The sequence below is a fragment of the Micromys minutus genome, assembly GCF_963924665.1.
Source record: "Micromys minutus genome assembly, chromosome: 13".
NCBI classification, from domain to species: Eukaryota; Metazoa; Chordata; class Mammalia; order Rodentia; family Muridae; genus Micromys; species Micromys minutus.
Window position 1 is genome coordinate 47,843,527 of NC_137982.1, and position 20,514 is coordinate 47,864,040.

At 45.6% G+C, this 20,514-nt stretch overlaps 2 protein-coding genes and 1 long non-coding RNA gene across 5 annotated transcripts in view; 1 reads left to right on the forward strand and 2 right to left on the reverse strand.

The window, feature by feature from the left end:
* Positions 1–1,181: 1,181 nt before the first annotated feature.
* On the reverse strand, positions 1,182–3,176 carry LOC308429349 (intraflagellar transport protein 70A1; the record flags this gene model as incomplete). Its single annotated transcript, XM_080928136.1, has 1 exon — positions 1,182–3,176. One exon carries the CDS (start codon positions 3,174–3,176, stop codon positions 1,182–1,184), a length of 1,995 nt encoding a protein of 664 aa, XP_080784262.1.
* Positions 3,177–4,771: 1,595 nt separating this feature from the next.
* LOC308428659 lies at positions 4,772–10,990 on the forward strand. Of its 3 annotated transcripts, XR_013975301.1 has the most exons (4): positions 4,791–4,891; positions 6,986–7,066; positions 7,789–7,962; positions 9,807–10,990. It is a non-coding gene; the product is annotated as an uncharacterized lncRNA (long non-coding RNA). The 3 variants fall into 3 exon arrangements; XR_013975299.1 differs by lacking the exon at positions 6,986–7,066 and having other exon boundaries at positions 4,772–4,891; positions 7,786–7,962; XR_013975300.1 differs by lacking the exon at positions 6,986–7,066 and having other exon boundaries at positions 4,775–4,891.
* Positions 10,991–12,956: 1,966 nt separating this feature from the next.
* The window catches only part of PDE11A (phosphodiesterase 11A), a gene marked incomplete at both ends in the record, with an annotated part of 323,910 nt that continues 316,352 nt past the window's right edge, over positions 12,957–20,514 (reverse strand). The window contains one exon of the mRNA XM_080927937.1: positions 12,957–13,112. Coding sequence (XP_080784063.1) covers positions 12,957–13,112 — 156 coding nt within the window. The remainder of the gene's footprint in view (positions 13,113–20,514) is intronic.

Genomic DNA, 20,514 nt, shown 5'->3' on the forward strand with positions numbered 1-20,514 from the left:
CCCTGTAAACATAAGCGATTCCCACTTTCTGGAAGAAGAAGAGTATTTCGTTATAGCAACAGCATAATAGAAAGCTGTTGTTGCATTACCAGAATTTGGTTGTTTTGTGGGTTCAAAACTTTTGAAGTCTCTTTGACGTTCTGTAAGATAGACTGTCAGTGAGTAAGAACAGAAGAACATCATGGAAGAAACCGGGATGTACTTTATGTCTTTAGGAAATGGTGGTCTTGAGTAGATTGAGATGAATTCCCTCCCACGGGCTTCCCCTGAGAGCTAACTGGGAAGACTGTGGCCATAAGACTGGTAGAATGAAGAATAAAAGTAACGGATGCTTTTTATATAACTTTAAATTATATAAATACAATTTCATGTATCAATATTTATATACCATTAATGTCAGAATGTCAAATAGAATAAAATGTATTTCCCTTTCGGAAGATACTAAGAGAGGAAACCCCAGAATTAATGTCTTCTAATAGCTACAGCAGCATAAAAATTAAATATTGACTTTTAAAATTACTTACATTATCAATCACTACTAAAGGTCAATAATGAACAGTAAAAAATCGAATGTCAATTGTTTATTAGCTTCAAACAACAGCACTATATTTTTTATTTAGGGACAAAATTTCACACTGGATTTTGCACATCCAGGAAAGAGCCTTAACAATGTGAACACTTTTGTCAAGCATTACTTCTGTCTTTAATAAAGAAAACAAAAATCCAAAACAAGAAAAACTTTAAAATCTACAAGTGTACAAAACTCCTACACTGCAAATAAAATAATCACAAGGATAAACTAAAGCAGAACATGTAATCCCTGAAACTACTTCTAAATTCCAAATATCATGTAACTAAGGTTCATGGTTGATACATGTCCTCCGGGGATAAGGTCCTGTTGTTCACAAACAACAAACAAGCAAACTCAGTGTGAAGCAGCAATGAAAAGATGTTATCAACCCTATTGGATGGTACTTCCTCCTTTCAGGTCTGAGATTTTAAACGAATGCTTCTGGGTTCATTTGGTGAAGTTTCTCATTGAAAAAAGATGTATCTAATTGAATAAACATTTAAAGTAGACAATGTGCAACGTGTAAAAAGTGTGAAAATGCTAAACCTTAGAGTTGAAACACAATGCCAACATAATAAAGCCTTTGTCAAAAAGTCATTAATAGAAGCTACTACACATTCCACCCTATGACCTCATAAATCAGGGCTTTCAGCTGCCTGGACTCATAAGTGACTGTGTTCTTCCCGGTGTGCATCCTTTCTTCCTCTAAGGGCTGTTCTAGAACAGCTGGGATGTTTCTACCATAAAGCTCACAGTGCTCTAGAAACTGCACACATTCCTGAACTACACCATCACAAAGCACTATCATGTGCTTTGCCATGTTCTCCAGTAAGGACAGGAAGCATCTTTTGGCATAATACCACGTGTCAGTCCCTAGCTTTTTGTGGTAAGGTTCCAGGCTTTTGATGACCCGAGAGATGCCAAAGTCATAGTTTCCTTTGGCACAGTACAGGGTCCCTATCACCAAATTCACAATGCAAAGGTGGTAGATTTTCTTGTCTGGGTCACCATAAGAGAGCTGTTCCTCCTCCTTCTCAATCTTCCTCATCAGCTCCTCGGCTTCCTCGTTTTGACTTGTCATGATGTAGGAAACACAGAGGTTGGCTAACACAATAGCGCTGACACTCAGGATGTTGTCATAATTCTTCTTGACAATGGGCTCATAGAAACCAATGGCCTCTTTGTATTTGTTCTCCTGCATGAAGAGGACATGGGCCACATTCAGTTTCCACACATCATGGTCGTTACAGAATTCCACAGATTTGCGGAAGATCTTCTCCACCATTGGATAATTCTCAAGATTCCAGTAGATTTTTGCCTGGGCCATCAGCACAGGGATATACTTCTCAAGGGTTTCATCATATTCATTCACAGCCTTTTTAATAATTTCATCATCTCTGTTATGCCTCGCTTCTTGAACTTGCTTTGTGAGTCTCCGGAGCTGCTCAGTCAGCATGCCAGCCAGCCCGTCCAGTTTAATGAAAGCCTCTTCAGGAGCTGTCTGGCAGGTGATCATGGCATCCAAGAAGTCGTAGAGATAGGGTGTGAGGAACTTGTAGGTCAAGTGGGCATTTTCTGCTAGGACGTCAGCTGCCAGGTCAAAGTACTCATATTTACAGTAAAGCAGCAACAGGTTGCCAAAGGTCTCTGGGGGGAAGGGGTTCTGCTGGAGCAGAAACTGGAGCTTTTCAAAGCCCTCTGTGGGCTTGGTGTCCATGTTCATCAGAGCCTGGTTGTGCAGGGTCACAGGGTCCAACTCTTCCTCTGCTCTGGGTGGCATGTCAGTCAGGGTTTCTTGGGCTGCCTCATAGTTTCTCAGCTGGTACTCTATGGCTGCCTTGAGGTTGAAGGCTTCGACAAGAGCAGTCTGGTGAAGAACCATGGTGTTGCCAACACTGCGAACATCAATGCCTTCGGTGGTCATGCCCACACCTAGTTCTGGGTGTTGACGGATGCCCCGCTCAATGATATTGGCGATGTGCTTCAGGGCTGGGGCATAGTGCCTGTTGCTGTAACAAGCTAACGCTAGGTTGTAAGATACATCGGGCTGGTAGCCGGAAGCCTGCAGGGCCGCAAAGAACTTGGAGCAGGCAGCTTCATAGTGCCCCTCTTTGTACAGCAGACAACCCATGTTGACCAAACCATCTGGGTCATTCTCCCCTCCACTGTCTTCTCCAGCTTCCCCACTCAGCAGCTGCTCCACCAGGCTCCTGGCTCCTGGCAGGTCACCCTCACTGTACTTGATAGCAGCCTGGAGACGAAGGACTCGAGTCTGATAGGCGGGACTGTCCAGGAGGAAGGCGACCCGGGTGGCCTCTGGATACAGGCAGGCTTTGTAGAGCGCCTGGGCCTGGTACAGGCGGTACTGCTCGAGCTCCGGGTGCATCTGGCTCAGTTGCTCATAGCACTCTGCAGCGAGCTCGAACTCCTGCAGGCGGTAGTAGCAGTAGGCCAGCAGCGACAGCCCTGCGCGGCTGCGGGGGCTCCTCTGCAGCTCTGCGCTCAGCAGCTGCGCGGCCTCTGAGTAGCGGGAGTCGCGGATGAGCCTGTACACCACCGCGGTGAACTCACCGTCGGGAACTACAGAACTGCTTTGCCAAGCCATAGCCGCCAAAATCGTAGCGCGTGCTAGTTTCCAAGGCAACTAGGAAACCGGAAACGGAAGTTCATCTAGAGGGCGGTCGTTAGCTCTGAGTAGAAAGTACCTGTTCCGCATGATAAGAAACCAGTGCCATCATCGCTGAATTTTCTCGTTATGTGTTATAAGACTACAAAGTACGTAGGGACAGAAGTTTGAGAAGGGATAGATAATTGTTGCAAGCAGTCCAGACACTGCACTACTCGTTTCTCCAGGCATTCACCTTTATTAACCTCTCCACGTGACGTGTCTGCTTTGCATTCTGGGAATTGTAGTCTTATTTCACTTCCGCTTAACCCTGGGGACTTTGGTGTATTTTTTTGTTTGTTTGTGTATTCAAATAGGAAAAGCTTATAAGAGACCATTTAGGCCGTTAGTAGGCGTTTTATACTCCCTCTGCTCGTTAAAATGAATGAACTTTGCTTATTTGCTGGCTAGATATTGAGACTTCTCTAAAGAAGGGCCTGGGGTCCCTTGAGGTTTTTTGAATCTTGTACTGTCTCCCCCCCACCCCCCCAACTCCCGTATACTTTGCAATCTCCTGAATTATCTTTCAGTATGAGTTAAGTTTGTACTTCTTAATAGAACAGGACAGTGACCAAGCATTCTTTACCGAATAGAAGATGATCTGCAAATAGCGGGTTTTTTTGAATGTCAGTTTATTAAGAATATATAGCAAGCAAAGTAAAATACTAGGAAGTAGCAGATAGAAACATCAGATCGATAATTCAATATAATCAATTTGGAGGCTCATAAATATTTAGTTGAAATCAGGTAGGGAAGCCACTGAGAAGGTTAGCTAGAGTTTCCCACAAGCATCACTGACAGAGCAGAGTATCTAGCTGAGTAACTGTTCCAAGTAAAATAGCAGAGGCCAAAAAGCAGACAAGAGCATCGAATCAGGCTTTTCCACACATGAGTCATTCCCCTCAAATGACTAAAGGAAACCTTTTGAATGAGTCATAGTTGAGTTCCCCATCAAGATTCTGGGCAAAAGCAGCTCTCTCACCTCCACTGAGCCGTATTGATCTCCAAGATGGAGGTAGATAGTGTGATTCTGGGATGGCAGAAAACTTTTTAAATCTCAGTGACATATCTCTTCCAATAACTTCACAGCTTCCCCAACAGCGCCACCAGTTGGGCACTAAGTGTTCAGACATCTGAACCTATGAGGGACATTCTCATTCAAAAAACCAGAGACGCTGAACTATGAAAACCAAGTGCTGGGTTCCACGAGCAACAGTGAGTGACAAATTATTCTACCCTCCTGTCTCTAGTAATCTACAAAGGCCGGCCAAATATGGTCACCAAGTGTGCACGAGGAAAGACTACTGTCTTTTTTTCTATAAAAACAACCAACGAAATTGGTGTGGGCAGTAGGCTTCAGACTTATATGCATCAACTGCAGCGTACAGATCTACAAGTCCCAGTGAAGTCGTCTGTCCCCTAGGTCTTGGCATCACACAGAAAAGGCTGACGTAGGTGCACAGCTGCTCCTATCATATAACAGCTGACTTCACGTACTTTCAGCCTTCCATCATGCTGAGGATTAGCAGCCATATGACTTCTTGAATGTCATCACACAAAAAACATTCATGCAATCAATAAGAAGGAACAAATCATACCCACTTCATGTATGTGGAGTGGGTCTTTGGCCCATCAAAGAACTCCACAGAAAGCAGGTAAGAACTACTTCTATATCCCCATTCTGAGTTTACTTTTACTCTGGTATTTTTTTGGTACCCTTTTAGGTGAAGTCTGTAGTGTGTGTGTGTGTGTGGGGGGGTAATGTGACCTCTGCTGCTCGAATATTAAGGGATATAATATGTTCCCTTTACAATTGCTGGTCTGCTTGACATTTATTCCTTGGAAATTCACACTCAGTATTTAAAACTCTTTATGCATAGACTGTTATTGTGAAAAGGCTGGTCTTAAATTATGATGAGTAAACACGGAAACAGGAAACGACCTCTTATCCGTTCAGTCTCTTGCAAAGCTGTACTTGTTAGGGAAAAGATGATGTCCCGGGTTTCGGCACCAATGTTAGGAAAAAGATGAAGCGAGTAGGGGGACATGCTCCATAGAGGTGCAGCAAAACCTGGGGGGAAGGGGGATGCCTCTGGGGGACCCACATTGGGAATTCCTACCCCCTGAGGGACCAACCACATGATGATATAGTACAGGATAGAGTTTATTCAGGGCATGGGAGGGGAGTTAAGAGGGTAGTGGAGGCAGAGAGAGGAGAGGAGTAGAGAAGTAGAGGCCAGCTATGAGCACATGAAGGGGGGAAGGGAATGGGGAGAGGAGTAAGGGGGAGAGCAAGAGAGCAAGAGCATAAGAGGGCAAGAGAGAGAGGAGGGGGCCAGCAGCCTCTATAAAGTGTCAGGTAACTGGCTGTTGCCAGGTAACTGCAGGGTGGGGTTTACAGAATCCCAACAGTACTTACAAGATGAAGACATCCTACCTTCAAATGACTTTTTAAAGCGCGCGCACACACACACACACACACACACACACACTGAAAGGATTGTTGGCTTTCTCCCAAATTTCTTGGCTACCTGAAGGGGATCATTTGGGTTCCACCTCTCTGTGTTGGTGAGTATCTGGGAGTACAGCAGCAGAAGTACACAGGAGGGTAGCCATTTTGTGTACTCCTCCTTATTTCATGGGAGGCTGCCCCAATGTTCTGGCTTGGAAAGAGCAGGACATTTGGCTTAGACAGATGGAGAGCAGGGTCATTTTCAAAATGCAACGAGTGCATCAATCCCACTGTGAAATTGGCATGACCATAACCTCTGCTGTGATAGGCTGACTTTATTCGGTCTCTGATAGGTGGTTGGGGAGTCCTTTCATTGTTTCTTGGACAGGAGAGACAAAAGGAGGTCGTTTATTTCATGATGGAAAGCCTGGGAAACAAACCGAGTAGAAGGAATATTATGAAATATAAAAGACCATTTTTGTTTACATTAGGGTCCTGAAAAGCTGGAGCATATGTCAAAAGCAAGTCTGCAAGTCTGCAATATCATCCTCAGCAATAGGACAGCACGCAGTGGTTCCTGAATCGTGTTAGAGATGTGTAGAAAGGAGTTAATGATTGAGAAAGTAATGTGACACCCGTGGCTGGTTTTGCTGGACTAGGGGAGGGACGATTACCAGGAAGAGTATGCAAAACGTAGCAAGGGAAAAGCATGTTTGGTTCTTAGCATCCTTCTGCTCTTCCTGCCAAAGTACAAAGCAATGTGCGATGGATCGAGATTCCCTTTTACAATTATCTGGGAAGTACCTTTTGTTGCCCTATGAGTGTGACCACTTGTGGCTGGTACATTACTAATTCATGAGTGCCTCATGCATAATCACATGTAAGCATTTTCTTTGATAAAGGAAATTATTTGCAAAGTTACTGTTTTCTTCTCCATTAGGACTCCTGACAATTTCCCTCCCCCTGAGGATAGTCCATTTGGGAGCTCAGTCCCATTGAATTTTGGTCATTGAAACCCATCTCCACTATGAACAGGGAAGCAACGAATAAATTAGGGCCAAGTCTGTAATGTCATTGGTTGAGTTTTAGAAGCCTGAGTTCAGTTCTTTGAAACACTAGGGCTGTCTGTACACTGAACCAACAAGATCACTCATGTTTAGCTGGAGAACCACTTCATCTTACAGAGAGATCTTCCTCAATATCCAAAGAAGATCTTGAATGGGCTTTGATTTTGACCAAGTAGCTTGTATTTTAAAGTTTACAGTGTTACTAAATCAACTTATCTCTGATTGTGCAGGAGGGTTGTGGTTTACAAAAGGGCAAAACTGTGGATCCTAATTTGTAAAACAGTCAAAGAAAGAGCTACTCCAAGCCCCAGGTAGGATGCCCTATGTTCACCACCAGGCACGCCCACTTTGCCTAACTTCCCTCTGTCACCTCCACAGTCGTTTTGTGAGTTAGAGATCCTCATTCCATCTCACTGTAGAACTTCAGGCTGCAATACACAAAAGAAGCCAGTGGCTGCAGCAGGCAGAGCTGGTATTGGCTTATACTGTCCACTAGAGGGCCACACTGCACCTCCTCCCTCTCTCCCTGGGTGCCTCCTCCCCAGACGTTTGAATTGGCTTTAGATTATTTGTTGCCGTTCATTCTGATAGAAGAGGCACCACGGTATAAGAATTTTTTTTTTTTAAAGTTTGAACACCGAAAGCCATTGCATAATCGTATCACGTCACTGTGGCTGTCAACCCTATGTAGATGTGACCCCACTTTGTGTAACTGTCCATGCGGATTTAAGCAATGCACAGTGGTTGCAGGGACAGCTTCCGGCTGCAGAACTCTTCTACCTTCGGACAGCCTTCGGTGCCAGGAAGAATCTTTTGTCAGTTTAAAGATAAGGTGTCCCGGATTCCTCTGACACAGCCAGACAGCACTGCCAAAGTTAATGAGCTAAATTGTCACAATTTCAATCGTAGGTATTGGGAAGCATGTATCTTTCTCCCAGCTCTCAAAACAAAGACTATGCAAGGGATCTTAGTTAAACATTAAACATTTTATTAAAAACAAGAAGTCTTTCTTTCTTTTTCTTTTTCTAAGCAGCCTGTTTCAAAGCCACGTGTAGCTGCTTCTGAAATGGCCAAGCAGCGTTAAACCGGGCGGTCCTTACAATGCAGTATTAACCTGAAGGCACACAGAGAAGAGAAGCTTCACACAACCCCTTCTGTGGAAAACAACAATTGGGAGACAAGTCAGCAGGGGATCCTTTTTCCAATTGTAAGTCAAAAGAAAATGGCGAAAGCAACAGCCTTCGGAGGGAATGGGACTCCACAACCAGACTTCTATCTCTACACTGCGCTACGCTTTAAAACTGCCCTAAATATGATTTAATCTAAATCTACGCTGAAGCAAGAGAAAAACAAGCGCACTAACACACACACATAGACACGAGCGCAGACAAACGCCGGCCTCAGCAAGCAGTTCGTTTACTTGATAAAACACACGCTTTGGCACCAGGGTGTAAATTCAGACACATTGATTGGTACAGACGGACACAGATGAACAGTTTGCCGTTAGTGCTGCTGAGAGAGGGCACAGGGACGCAAGGACATTCAGAATCAAAGTATGTACAACCCCAGACCACCAGACGGGGGCAGGGGGGACAAGGGGAGCACAACACTGGGTGCTGCTAAATCTAGTGCCCCCGCCACCACCACGAGTTCTCCAGACTCACCCTAGTTTACTTCTGCCATCCTCGTGCTGGTATTGTTCAGTCAGCGCTGTGGTTCTCAACCTTCCTAATGCTGCGACCCTTTAATATAGTTCCTCATGGTGTGGTGACCCCCCAACCATACAATCATTACTACTTCAGCACTGTAAATTCTCTCCTGTTGTGAATTTTGATGTAAATATCTTATATGCAGGATGTCTGATATGTGCCCCCCCCAAACGGTCATGACCCACAGGTTGAGAGCTGTACTTAAGAAGCGTATGATACTTTGGCCACTATTAGCCAGATTTAATCTCTAACTTCCTAGTATAATTGGGGTTTGGGAGCTCGTGACAGTGCAGGCCAGAGGAGCAATCCGAGTTTGTTACTATGACACCTATAGAATTCACTAAAGGAAGGGTGGCAGAGCATGTAGGGTCCCAAATTAGGTCACTTTCAGTTGCTTTTGTTAATCTTTTTGTCATCCCCCAGCTCAGGCCAATTCACTTTTCCTTACATTTGAATTTATTCCAAACACGTTTAAATTTCTGGTGCACTTGAGAGAAATTGTTTCTATTACTGGAAGCAATGATTAGTTGTGTTTGTGTGTGTTTCTGTGACTTACCAGGGTCAGTAAACGGGTTTTAAAAATAATTATACTGTAAAGTAAATTGAGTAGGGCTGGAGAGATGGCTCAGTGGTTAAGAGCACTGAGTGCTCTTCCAGAGGTCTTGAGTTCAAATCCCAGAAACCACATGGTGGCTCACAACCATCTGTAATGAAATCCAGCGCCCTCTTCTGGTGTGTCTGAAGACAGCAACAGTGTACTCAAACACATAAAATAAATAAATCTTAAAAAGAAAAAGTAAATTGAGTAAAGTCAGTCTAATGACTTGAGTCACTAACAGAGGCATATTACTGTCACTGCACTAATAAATATAGTCCTAAGATAATTTTAAATCCTAGATACCTGCAAACCCGAAGTCCTGCAACACATGCAGGCCTCAAGTCTCAGAAACAGGAAACACATGTACAATTTTTACTTTTCTTGGCTCTCTTTACAAATTCCCTTCTAAGCTAATGGTTCCCACATGGGACGCCATGCCACGAGACAGCCAGAAGCTGTCCTTTAGGAACTAAGGGAGCACACACACCTACAAGCAGCTGCCAATGGCTGCCTCATTCAGGATTGTCAGAAGCGGGCTCAGACACCTTGTAAGAAGGTTGTTCTGTGGCTGCTCCCTCTATCCGTGAATTTCTGCATCCTTCAGTGAGAAGATGACTCCCAGGTTTGCTTCTATTTTATTTGTGAAGTAGAAAGAAAAAAAATGACCTGGGATTTTCCAAAGCAAAGCACAGCTTGGTCCTTTGAAGTAGAAAAGGAATAAAAGTTGGTGCTTTTATTTAACAGATAGAAATCTGCAGAATTACAGAATCCCAGAAGCCATTGGCGCCCAGCTGGGATGGAGTCCTGTCCTGCTGTACACCGGCGCACCCTCGGCTACCCAGCTGCCGTCCTCCACCAGGATCTCCAGCTGTGTTGTAGCATGTTGCGTGGATTAGCTACACACTCACTATGTATGTGTGAATAAATATATTTTCTGAAAAAAATACATCTCCTACAAAAGTAGGATGGACTGATCTCAGCTGTTCGTGCCTAAAGGCCCAAGGAAGGAGACAATCTGGTCTGTTGGAATTGTATTTCGAAGAAGGCTCATAGTTCAAATGCCTTCTTCCAGCAAGAAACAACAGTGATAAGTAAGAATTGGCAAGTCTCCTCTTCTGTGCTTTGGAAAAGCCAACTATAGATCGACACATGACTCAGGTCCATGAGGAGGAAATTGCTTTGCAGGGGATTTAAAAATACCTTCCAGTCCTAGAATTCCAACCACTAAACTCCAGGGATTGACACCAAGCGAGCTCCCACCCTTTCTCCGAACTTCCCCATAGTCATGGAGGAGCAGACCCAGGACATTAGTCAGCAGTTTCTGAATCTTGACCCGCAATGGGACAGATACCTCGAGACAGGGGAAATAGATGGAGGCAATTACAAACAGCTATTTGATTGATGGTTGACATTGTCAGGCCTCCACTGTCTGGCAAATTGCAATGGTGTTGAACTCCCTTTGCTTCCAGTGGGTGTTGCTATTGGCAACCGTGCAGTAAAGCCAATAAAAAGGCAAGAAGAGGAGAGGAAAACTCAACCTTAGTGGAAGCCGTAAGTTTGTGCTATAAATTATGTCCTCCTCAGCTCTATGTAGCATCGGCATTCAGGGTAGAGGGGACCCTGCTGCCTGCAGTCTCTGGAAGACCCTACGTCCAGTATTATCATAAAGCACATGCTTGGAATTCTTTGCTATAGACGGACTGGCATCCGTTTTCCTGGCTATTTATTTATTTATTATTTGGAAGGGTAACAGATGTGTGCTCACTGCAATCTCAAATGGACTGATTCTCGATTCCCATTTTAGATAGAAACGTGATGAGGTGATGTGGTGCAGTACCCAGAAGCACCTGGGCAGCAGACAGGACGATCCCGCTGACACCCCGCCCCGCCCCCACCCGTCTGTTCCTAGCCCCGCCCACAGCTCTGCAGAAGCTATTTTCCTTTATAGCAGAGTGATTCAGAAAACTGGCTTAATAAAATCCATAAATCTGAACAGCCTCCTTTTACCTGCGCTGCGGAGCCCCCGACCCCCACCCCCATTTCCCGCTGCAGTCTCTTCAGTCTTCCCTGCAGACTAAGCTGCAAAGGGCGCCTAGCAACATTGTTTCTTAGTGCACTCTTCTCTTTCTTCTCTCTGATGTCAAGCCCCTCCCTGTGTGATTGTCTCTCTTTCCAGCTTAATTGATGACAGGTTCTGCTCCCTCCTTTTTTTCCCTTTTCTTTTCTGGAAGTCCGATGGTCTTTCTTTGTTTGTATTGCCTTTCATCTTAGCTCTTTTTGGCTTAACTATCTACCTCCGGCCATTTTCTTCTCTCTGTTCTCTTTTTCTAGCCTCACCTGGTTTATAATTTTATTGTTTCTTTGCACAACAAAGCTGCCTTCCTCGGATGATTTTCTGCTCATGTTACTTCTGTTAGTTATGTTTTACCCCCATCTTGAAACATCTCCTGAATGCCCAGAAGGCAACCCCAATTTGACCCCTATTTCTTCTGGATTTGAGTGATGTTAAAAAAAAACCGGATACTGATCAGTAAAAGTAAGAAAAATCTATCTTGTAAGTTGAGGGGGAAAAAAAGTTTTGTTAAGTTTTGGATTGTTTAAAGCTGGGTTGACTCTCAGGTTTCACACCCCCCCCCCCCCATCTTCCGATTCTCTGAGTCTCTCTGTGGAGCACCAGGTATCTGAACAAAGAGATGTTTGTCTGGGAACCTGCTTCACACAGAAAATTTCAGATTCTGGCTCTCTTGTGCCCTGGAGAATCCTTGAAAAGTTTATTTGGACCAAGGATTTTAATGTTAAGATTTCTGCAAATAAATTCTTAGTGTAATCTCACTCCACACGTTGGGAAACAGAGAAGTCTGATGCAAATTGTTCTTTGGGTAAGACAGAGCCTGTCTTTGGTGTCTCAGCTGAACCAGCATCAAAGTGGCTTTTTAATGACCACATCTACTTAAAACTGTTTTGTTTTCGAGCGCTATAGACCCGACTTCTCACCGGATATAGGTTGTACAGGTCTTATTTCCCGGCCTTTCTAGAATATTCTTTTTCACATGTAAAGAAAAATGTCAAATCATGGTTTTTTAAATCTTATGCCCAAACCTTCATCTCGTTCACCTCAAGATATTCCACACTTGGTCACAGGGCTCCTCTGTACCTGTGACCTCTCTCTCACTGTTGCAAGCAGTTCCGGTGTTCATACATGTCGCTCGTGGTACACGTGGCCTTAGATTCCCTTTCACCTTTGCTTTAATAAAATCATTAATCTGTCCCTTCTAGAAAAAAGGCTTTGTTTTCAACAAAGGCTGAATTAAAAAAAAAAAAAAAAAAAAAAACTGAACCATGATCTATCACAAAGTTACAAACACCAATTAGACAAACACATTACACTACTGCTGTGGGAATCAAGATTGGGGTTAGCTGGCGCTAGTAAGGGGAGGGGGCTTATCCACTGGCGAAGGAGACTAAGGATCTGGCGCATTACCAGGAAGCAGTAGGGTTAGGAATGAAACATCTAGAATGGGGCCGTCTGGCATGAAAGCCTGCTCCAGGAGAGGCTGCAGAGAAAGGAAGTGCTCATAACAGAAAATCGCCATACAGGAAGCAGCCATAGCGACCCTTTTACCACAGTGTCATCTCAGCTCAGCACGAGTAGGGGTGAAGTCCACGGATCCAAATTCAGCAGTATGGGTCCATGACAGAAAGTCGATGGTCGCGTTCTCTTCATCCTTGCGTTCCTCTGCTGCCAAGCACACTTTCTCGTGCGCTTCCTGATTCAGTCAAAGCTTTAGGATTGTCCGAGCTGAAGGAAGAGGATGATGCTGTTCAACCAAAGCAGATAGTTCGGGATGCAGAGGACCCTCCAGGCCATAGGGTGGCGCAGCGGCTCTGGGTGGTTTACAGTCTGTCCTCCCTGGCCGCCGCGAGACTGGAAGGGACTGGGGAGGCCACAGAGACCTGCAGCCTTTTTTGGTGCAGCTCCTCCCACTTCCTTCGGTTGGCAGCCACTGAGTCCAGCATCGGCTTCAGTTTGGCGTTGACCTTCACCAAGGCCTAAAACAAACAGGAAAGAGTTGGAGAGAGGAACCAGGGTCATGGTCATGGGGGAACCAGTTGTATGAAAGGAAATGATCACATTGGTAAACATGAACCGCCGCTGAGAATTGTACGCATAGAATCCACGCAGAGGAGGAGAGAGACAAGAGGGGTGGGTATGACTCGAGGGAGAGGCGGCCGTGTAGGCTCCGAGTCTACAAGTACAGTAAATGAAACAAGACAAAACGCAGCTCACCGGTGTCTTTGCCCACCCGAGAGAGCTCTGCCTATCAGGCTGGGAACTTAAATTAAAACAAGACAAAAACAAAAAACCCAACCCAAAAAAAAAAAAAAACTTACAACGACTCTGCTCCAGATGCCCAGATAAAATTTCCCACGGAACAAAAGATCAGGTGACTAATTCCCGAGACAGGAGGAGGGACTTGTTTTCCTCCGAAAGTAGAATGCTGAACATGCAGATTAACATGGAGGGACGTAGCTCTAGATGACGTGAACGGGTCATAGCGCCCCAATGTTCCTCTGGGTGTGTGGGGGAGAGGAAGGGTCACCACGGGAACCTGCTGACACGACTTTCACTCGTCCACAGCCCTGTCCGTCTCGTGTTTGGTGGCTTGGCTACAAGCCCTCTTAACTTTCACAGTGTTCCTAATTTCACACTTTAAAAACCTTAGATTCTTTCTAACTCAAACATGTTTCCACTCTAGTAACAGGTCTGGAGACAGGTATGATGTGAAGGGATGGGGTATGGGAGAGAGGAATGGGGTGGTGTGGGGAGATGGGTCTCCAGGCTCATGAAATTGATGCTGCAGGGTCCTCAAGTGCACAAGACCCACCGGTCCTTCTCAATACGTCCTTTAGCACCTACGTTTTCCTTTTTAAGAGACGAGGTTTCTGCTTCCAAGTGTTTTGAGTGACTTCTGGCTTCAGTAGCCCTGGATAGCCCCTGGCATTGGAATCTTGACTGTAAACTGTCTCAATTGGATTTGGATACGAATGAGGCAGTGTTTAAATCAATCTATTCAGAGAAGGAATACTACGGAGTGGGCTGAAGATCTCACCTATGAACTAGGGATAGAAACACATCAGTAAACATCTTAAAGATGGCAGGATGTCCTTCCCCTAAGCACAGCTCAAAATACCTGTCAGTAAATCTTACAGATTCCCCTAAACATTTCTGAGTAAATAGTGCGGCTCCTGCTGCTTGCGATAATTTGTCTCTTCACGTTGATGCCCTGTAATATTTATTTTCAACCTTCCTCCATCCCGCCTCTGTGTGTCTGTGCGTGTGTGCATGCCTGTGCTGTTGTTCCGGTGATCTTTGTCACACCAACTAGAGACATCTCATTTAAAATCGCCGGTACCATTTGTTTAATATATGAAAAGAGCAAAGCAACATAATAATCCGTGGATCAAAAATTCCCTTTATTTCCACGAGGAAACCGCAGATGCCCAAATCCTGCTCAGTGCTGTGTTCGTTTGCTTGTTGGTTTATTTATTTTTGACAACAGCGTGAAGCAGCAGTGACTGCCGTGGTTTTATTTAGCATGCCTTGGCACTGGCTCCTCTTTTCTCTGATCAAGCCTTTTAATTAAACTGACTACTGTAATTCCTATGGAAATTAGTGTATATGTTATTTTCCTGCTACAAAAGCATTTCTCTAGAAATTATTATTATTTTTAATCCCAGGAGCACGAATTGGAATTTTTTTTTCTGCCGAAATGTAATTAAAAACTCATTTGATCACACTATTTCTGGCTCTGTTTTACTTATTAAATTCCTGTAATCAGTTTTCTTTTATGGAGCTGCTGGGAAATGATCTCAAAAGCAACACATTTTTCTCTTCTTTGGCAGGTTCCTGAGCATTTACTAAATTACATTCCTAGCACCTGCCCATGATTCGAATCACTCCACCAATTTATTCTTGAAAGCATTTAAGTTTGTTTGGCTTAGCCCCAAATAGCTTCCCCCCCCTATATCTTTCTTCTTTCTTTTTTTTTTTTTCTCTCTTGCTTCCTTTGTGTGGAATAAACCATGGGGTGCGGGAGGAAGAAACACCGATTTCTCAAAATTCCTTCTTTTTCTTTGTTTTCTCCAGAGATCATATTACCAGAGGAAGAATCAGTTTTTCTTAGGATACATGCTGGTTCTGGACAAAGGTAGCGAAATTCCCCATCTTGGGGGGGATTGCTCTGATGTTATAAGTCTGTACATAAATGCAGTTGGTTGCAAGGGCAAGGGACTGGTGCATTTGTGTCTATTAAGTGTCTGTAAAGAAAGGACGTAGACTATCTCCTCCCCAGCCACCACCTGGCAGAAACTCATCCAAGCAGACAAGGAGCTATGCGCTTTCCATGAGAAACTCAGGACCGCAGAAGTAGCTGCTGCTGCTCTGGGTGAAGAATGCGAGGGTTATGCAGTCTGTAGGGATACAGTGAGGCGTTCCCATGAGGAGAGGCGTATCTGCCAACCCAAGCCCCAGGAGACTGTTAGCCAGGTGCTACGAGCAAGGGAACCGCTTCATACAAAAATGTGGGTGTCCTTGAAGGCTGGCCACCAGCCGGTAATAGATGGTTCTGTGTGAAAGTGAGTCCCTCCCCCTGGAGAGAGGGAGGGGGACAGTACCCACTGTCACCTACGAGGGACTCATAGATGGTTGCTCAGCTTCTCTGTGGCATTCTTGTGCTCGGTCATTTAGCCACCATTTGCGTGCCCACAGGAGCAGTGAGCACACTGCACTGTCTCCCAAGGAGGTCTGCCTTGTCCTTGTCCTTGACTTCTGCTTTTAGAACACTGTTTCCTGCTCTGAGCTCAAATCAGGCTGATCCTGTGGAAACCCAACTGGACCCAAAAGTTGGATATCAGTAGCACTCTCTTGACCCGTCCAGGGTACTTGGGATACTTTTTGTATGAAGGGACACCTAGCCATCTGGGTGGCTGAGGGACTCCCCCTTTCTGGCTTGGGAAGCCAGCTCCACTGTTGAGCTCTCTTGTGACTAGCACAGTATTTTTGTTTATATTTTTAATAAGTAGCATTCACATAGCTCAAGAGATACAAGAGGCTACAAAATGTACAGCATAAAGTCTCCTTCTACGTGTCCCCAACCATTGAATTTCCATCTCAAGAGGCAATAGGCATGATCAGCTCTTAGTGTGGCCTTCAATGATCATTTTTACCTGTATAAATTCAAAGTGAGGACTTTTAAGTGCCTACGTAGTGTTCCACAGCTGTCAGATTTGTCAAACCAGTCCTCTGTTGTTGATGGAAATTAGCGTTGTTTATACTTGGCCATCTTAAGTAATGGTGCCAAGGACATCCTGTAGGTGGCCATTTTGTAGATGAAGAACAGCAGAAGCTCAAAGGACAGAATCAGTATTTCTAGGTCAAATGTGAATTTGCATCTTGATAGATCCTGCTAAATCAACACATATAAACACACAAAGATATAGAGCAAGAGGATTCTATGCCAACAAGCCGATACAGTCTCCAGAGAGGGAGCGTGGATACAGCTAAGAAGAACATGCAGACCTGGCACTTGGACCTCTCTCCTCTGTACGATCCAGATGCCGGTATGTATACAGAAGGCCCCATCTCTCCCAAGCATCACCGCACACTGCTTTAGGATGTTTCTGGTCCCTCCCCCAAGCCCAGTCCCTGAAAGGAACTCCTCACCTGGCTGAAGGATTCCATTGAGATCTCCTCTCGGTCCTTTCCAGGTATCTGGCTTGGGTTCCTCTCACGGGTTACTGCTGTTATCACCGTATGTTATGGGATGCTTATGTAGTGCCAGGCTGCGCTGCTTCCGGCACGCCGATGGCTAACTTTCTCAGGGACCTCACGAGGTCCATATTATTATCATCAGTGTTGCTGGTAGTTTGTGGTGGAGAAAAACCAAGACCTAAGTGAAGGGCTTGTCCACAGCAACTCAGTGGGCAATGAAAGGGGCTGCGGCTGCCGCATTATCCACCTCAGTAGGACTGGTGCCGAGGGTCAGACAGATGTTTTCTGTGGGAGCTGTACACTTTAGGGTACCCTAGAAGCTGGTAACAGTACTCCCTATTACTCGAGTTGTGGTAACCCAAAGTCTCTTTACCTTTGAAAAATGAGTGTATTGCTAGATGTGTGCAGACTCATCCCAGCCACGAACCACAGTGCTTAGCTGAGCTAAACTTTCCCGCTGTGTGCTATGAGCCCGCACGTATAGTACAGTATCTTTGCTAGCAGAGAAAGAAGGATACCTTCCTTTGGCCAAATGATGTTCCCCCTTTCCGGTTTCTGATGACACTTAAGAAAGAGAGACGAGGAGGATTTCTATCATGAACATTCACTGCACTAGGCCAGGGCTCGGGGCTTGATTGTCATTATTTCCCAGAAACATCATGGTGGCTCTACGTGGTGGGTCTCTTTAGCATCTCTTGATAGGTAAGGAAACTGCAGTTCAACAAGGTCAAATGACTTGCCTGTTATCATACAGTGAGAGACTGAGCTGGAGTTTGCTGGTTTCAAGTACTGTGGCAGCTCCATCCCTGGACAACCAGCCCTCCTTGAACACTCTGCATTCTTGGCCTTCTCTCTTCCTGTGTATGTCTTCCTGTGTGCCTTCCTGTGTATGTCTTCCTGTGTGTGCCTTCCTGTGTGTGTCTTCCTGTGTGCCTTCCTGTGTATGTCTTCCTGTGTGTGCCTTCCTGTGTGTGTCTTCCTGTGTATGTCTTCCTGTGTGTGTCTTCCTGTGTGTGTCTTCCTGTGTGTGTCTTCCTGTGTGCCTTCCTGTGTGTGTCTTCCTGTGTGTGCCTTCCTGTGTGTGTCTTCCTGTGTGTGTCTTCCTGTGTGTGCCTTCCTGTGTGTGTCTTCCTGTGTGTGTCTTCCTGTGTATGTCTTCCTGTGTGTGCCTTCCTGTGTGTGTCTTCCTGTGTGCGTCTTCCTGTGTGTGTCTTCCTGTGTGCCTTCCTGTGTGTGCCTTCCTGTGTGCCTTCCTGTGTGCCTTCCTGTGTGTGCCTTCCTGTGTGTGCCTTCCTGTGTGTCTTCCTGTGTGTCTTCCTGTGTGTGCCTTCCTGTGTGTGTCTTCCTGTGTGTGTCTTCCTATGTATGTCTTCCTGTGTGTGCCTTCCTGTGTGTGTCTTCCTGTGTGCGTCTTCCTGTGTGTGTCTTCCTGTGTGCCTTCCTGTGTGTGCCTTCCTGTGTGCCTTCCTGTGTGCCTTCCTGTGTGCCTTCCTGTGTGTGTCTTCCTGTGTGTGCCTTCCTGTGTGTGTCTTCCTGTGTGCGTCTTCCTGTGTGTGTCTTCCTGTGTGCCTTCCTGTGTGTGCCTTCCTGTGTGCCTTCCTGTGTGCCTTCCTGTGTGTGCCTTCCTGTGTGTCTTCCTGTGTGTCTTCCTGTGTGCCTTCCTGTGTGTGCCTTCCTGTGTGTGCCTTCCTGTGTGCCTTCCTGTGTGTGCCTTCCTGTGTGTGCAGACCCAAAGCATGCCAACAATCTCCCCAGTTCTAGTTTCCATACTGGAAATGTTTAGTGTTTTATTTTTAGTACTTTAAAGATGTGACCCCACCCTGCTTTCTTTTGTGTAGTCTCCTAGGTGGTTGCCCTTTTCCAGATGAAGTAGACCATTCCCTTCCCAGCCACTAGCTGTCAGAAACTCATTGAAGTGGACAACAAATGCAAGCCGCAAGCTTTCTGTGAGAAGCACTTGGCCACAGAAGTAGCTGTGGGTGAAGAATGGAAGGGTCACGTGGTCTGGATCACTGGTGGGTGTGACAAACGATGTTTCCCATGGGACAAGGCGTCCAGATCCATTATGGGATGCACCTGCTGTTGGGTAAGGGGCTTTCTTGGTACAGACCAAGGAGAACTGGAAGTACTAATCTGTCTGGGATGTGCAGCGGAGGCCAACCCGAGTGTTCTCAACTCAGGTTTGCTCAGCCGTATACTCTGGCACCCCAATAGAAACCCAAGGCAATGGTGCATCTAGTCCTAGGCTGGACTCTCCATAACTGTAAGCTTTTAAAAATATTTTCTTTTTTTAAGTGCATCGATTGAGTCTTCTTATTATGCACCAGGATTTTCTTGTGCCTTTGAATGCCTGGTAACTCTGGGGGTGGATATTAGACTTTGTGGATTTTATGTGCATTACCAGTTACTTTTGTCATTGCGAAAACAAACCACCCGAAAGAAGCAACTTAGGTAAAGAAGGGTTCGTTCTGTTGCAGAGCTGAGTTCTCTGTTTCCCGACACGTCACGACCAGATAGCTGCGTTGCTCTCTCATACCCTCCTTGCTGCAATCGTGGGTGCTTTGCTGCGGTAATGGGAAACTGACTGACGGCCATGCCAGTCTGTGAGCTCTGCACGGCATAGAGACAGAGCTTTGCTATTTATTTAGCTTTACATGTCTAATACCAGTGACCTCGGGAGGTAGTGGCCTTTCCCCTTTCCCTGTCAGACCAGTGACTGGTTAAGACTTCCTATTCTTAACTTAAGAGTGGCTAAAAGTGAGACTGCCACTTTCTGACCTGCTCCCCAATCCAGCCAGCCACACAAACCTAGAACCCCACCTCCGCATGAGCATAGAGCTCTCTTGGCGCCATCGCTCCTGACACCACGTTTCCTTCAGCTCACTGAGCTTCTAACAGGCTAACCGGAGTGTGGCCTCGTGATCCCTTAGTCACAATCCACACCTCTTCCATCTGGCGTAGTGTACACCTACAGTTGACCACAGCTGACCACTTCTGGGATCGCGACATCAAGATGTGGGACAAAAGAGTAAGAGCCTGGCTTGCTCCCAGGGACAGTGACAGCCCCTCTGCCTGACAGCCATTGGAAGGGCACAAGAGAAACCTAAATTCGCATCAGAATGGGCTTGGAACCTGTGTGTGCCCAAATACACCATCAATACTTTAATAATATCCGAGGAAGCTATCTGAGCTAACATTCATCTTTATGGATAAAGATTATTGTTGTTGAATTATAGTTCCAAATTTCTAGGAATATGACTTAGCAGTTTCTGCCTTCTCTTACTGGTATTTTATGGAAGAGAAATACTAGAAGCTCAGAGACAGTTTATGGAACAGAAAGGATTCAGAGTACTTTTTGAAATGCTCCCATTTTTTAATTGCCCAGGGTTGACCCCAGGGTATTGCTAGGCAAGGCTGCATCTCCGCCTCCTTGGGTTTTGATTAGATGACAACTGGAGTTGGTGCTCATTTCAGGCAGGGTTTCTAGCACTGTTCTACCACCATGGCTGTCCCCTTTCTGACTGAAACGTCAGGGGTCCCCTGGGGTCTGGCATTTTGAGAAAAGCACAGACACTACCCGTGGCTGCCATAGCCACCCAGACCTCTAGCAGAAGGGGCAAGGGACATGTCAGCAGCGGCCTTCAGAGTCTCTCAGACTCTGGTGACTGATGAGTCACAGGG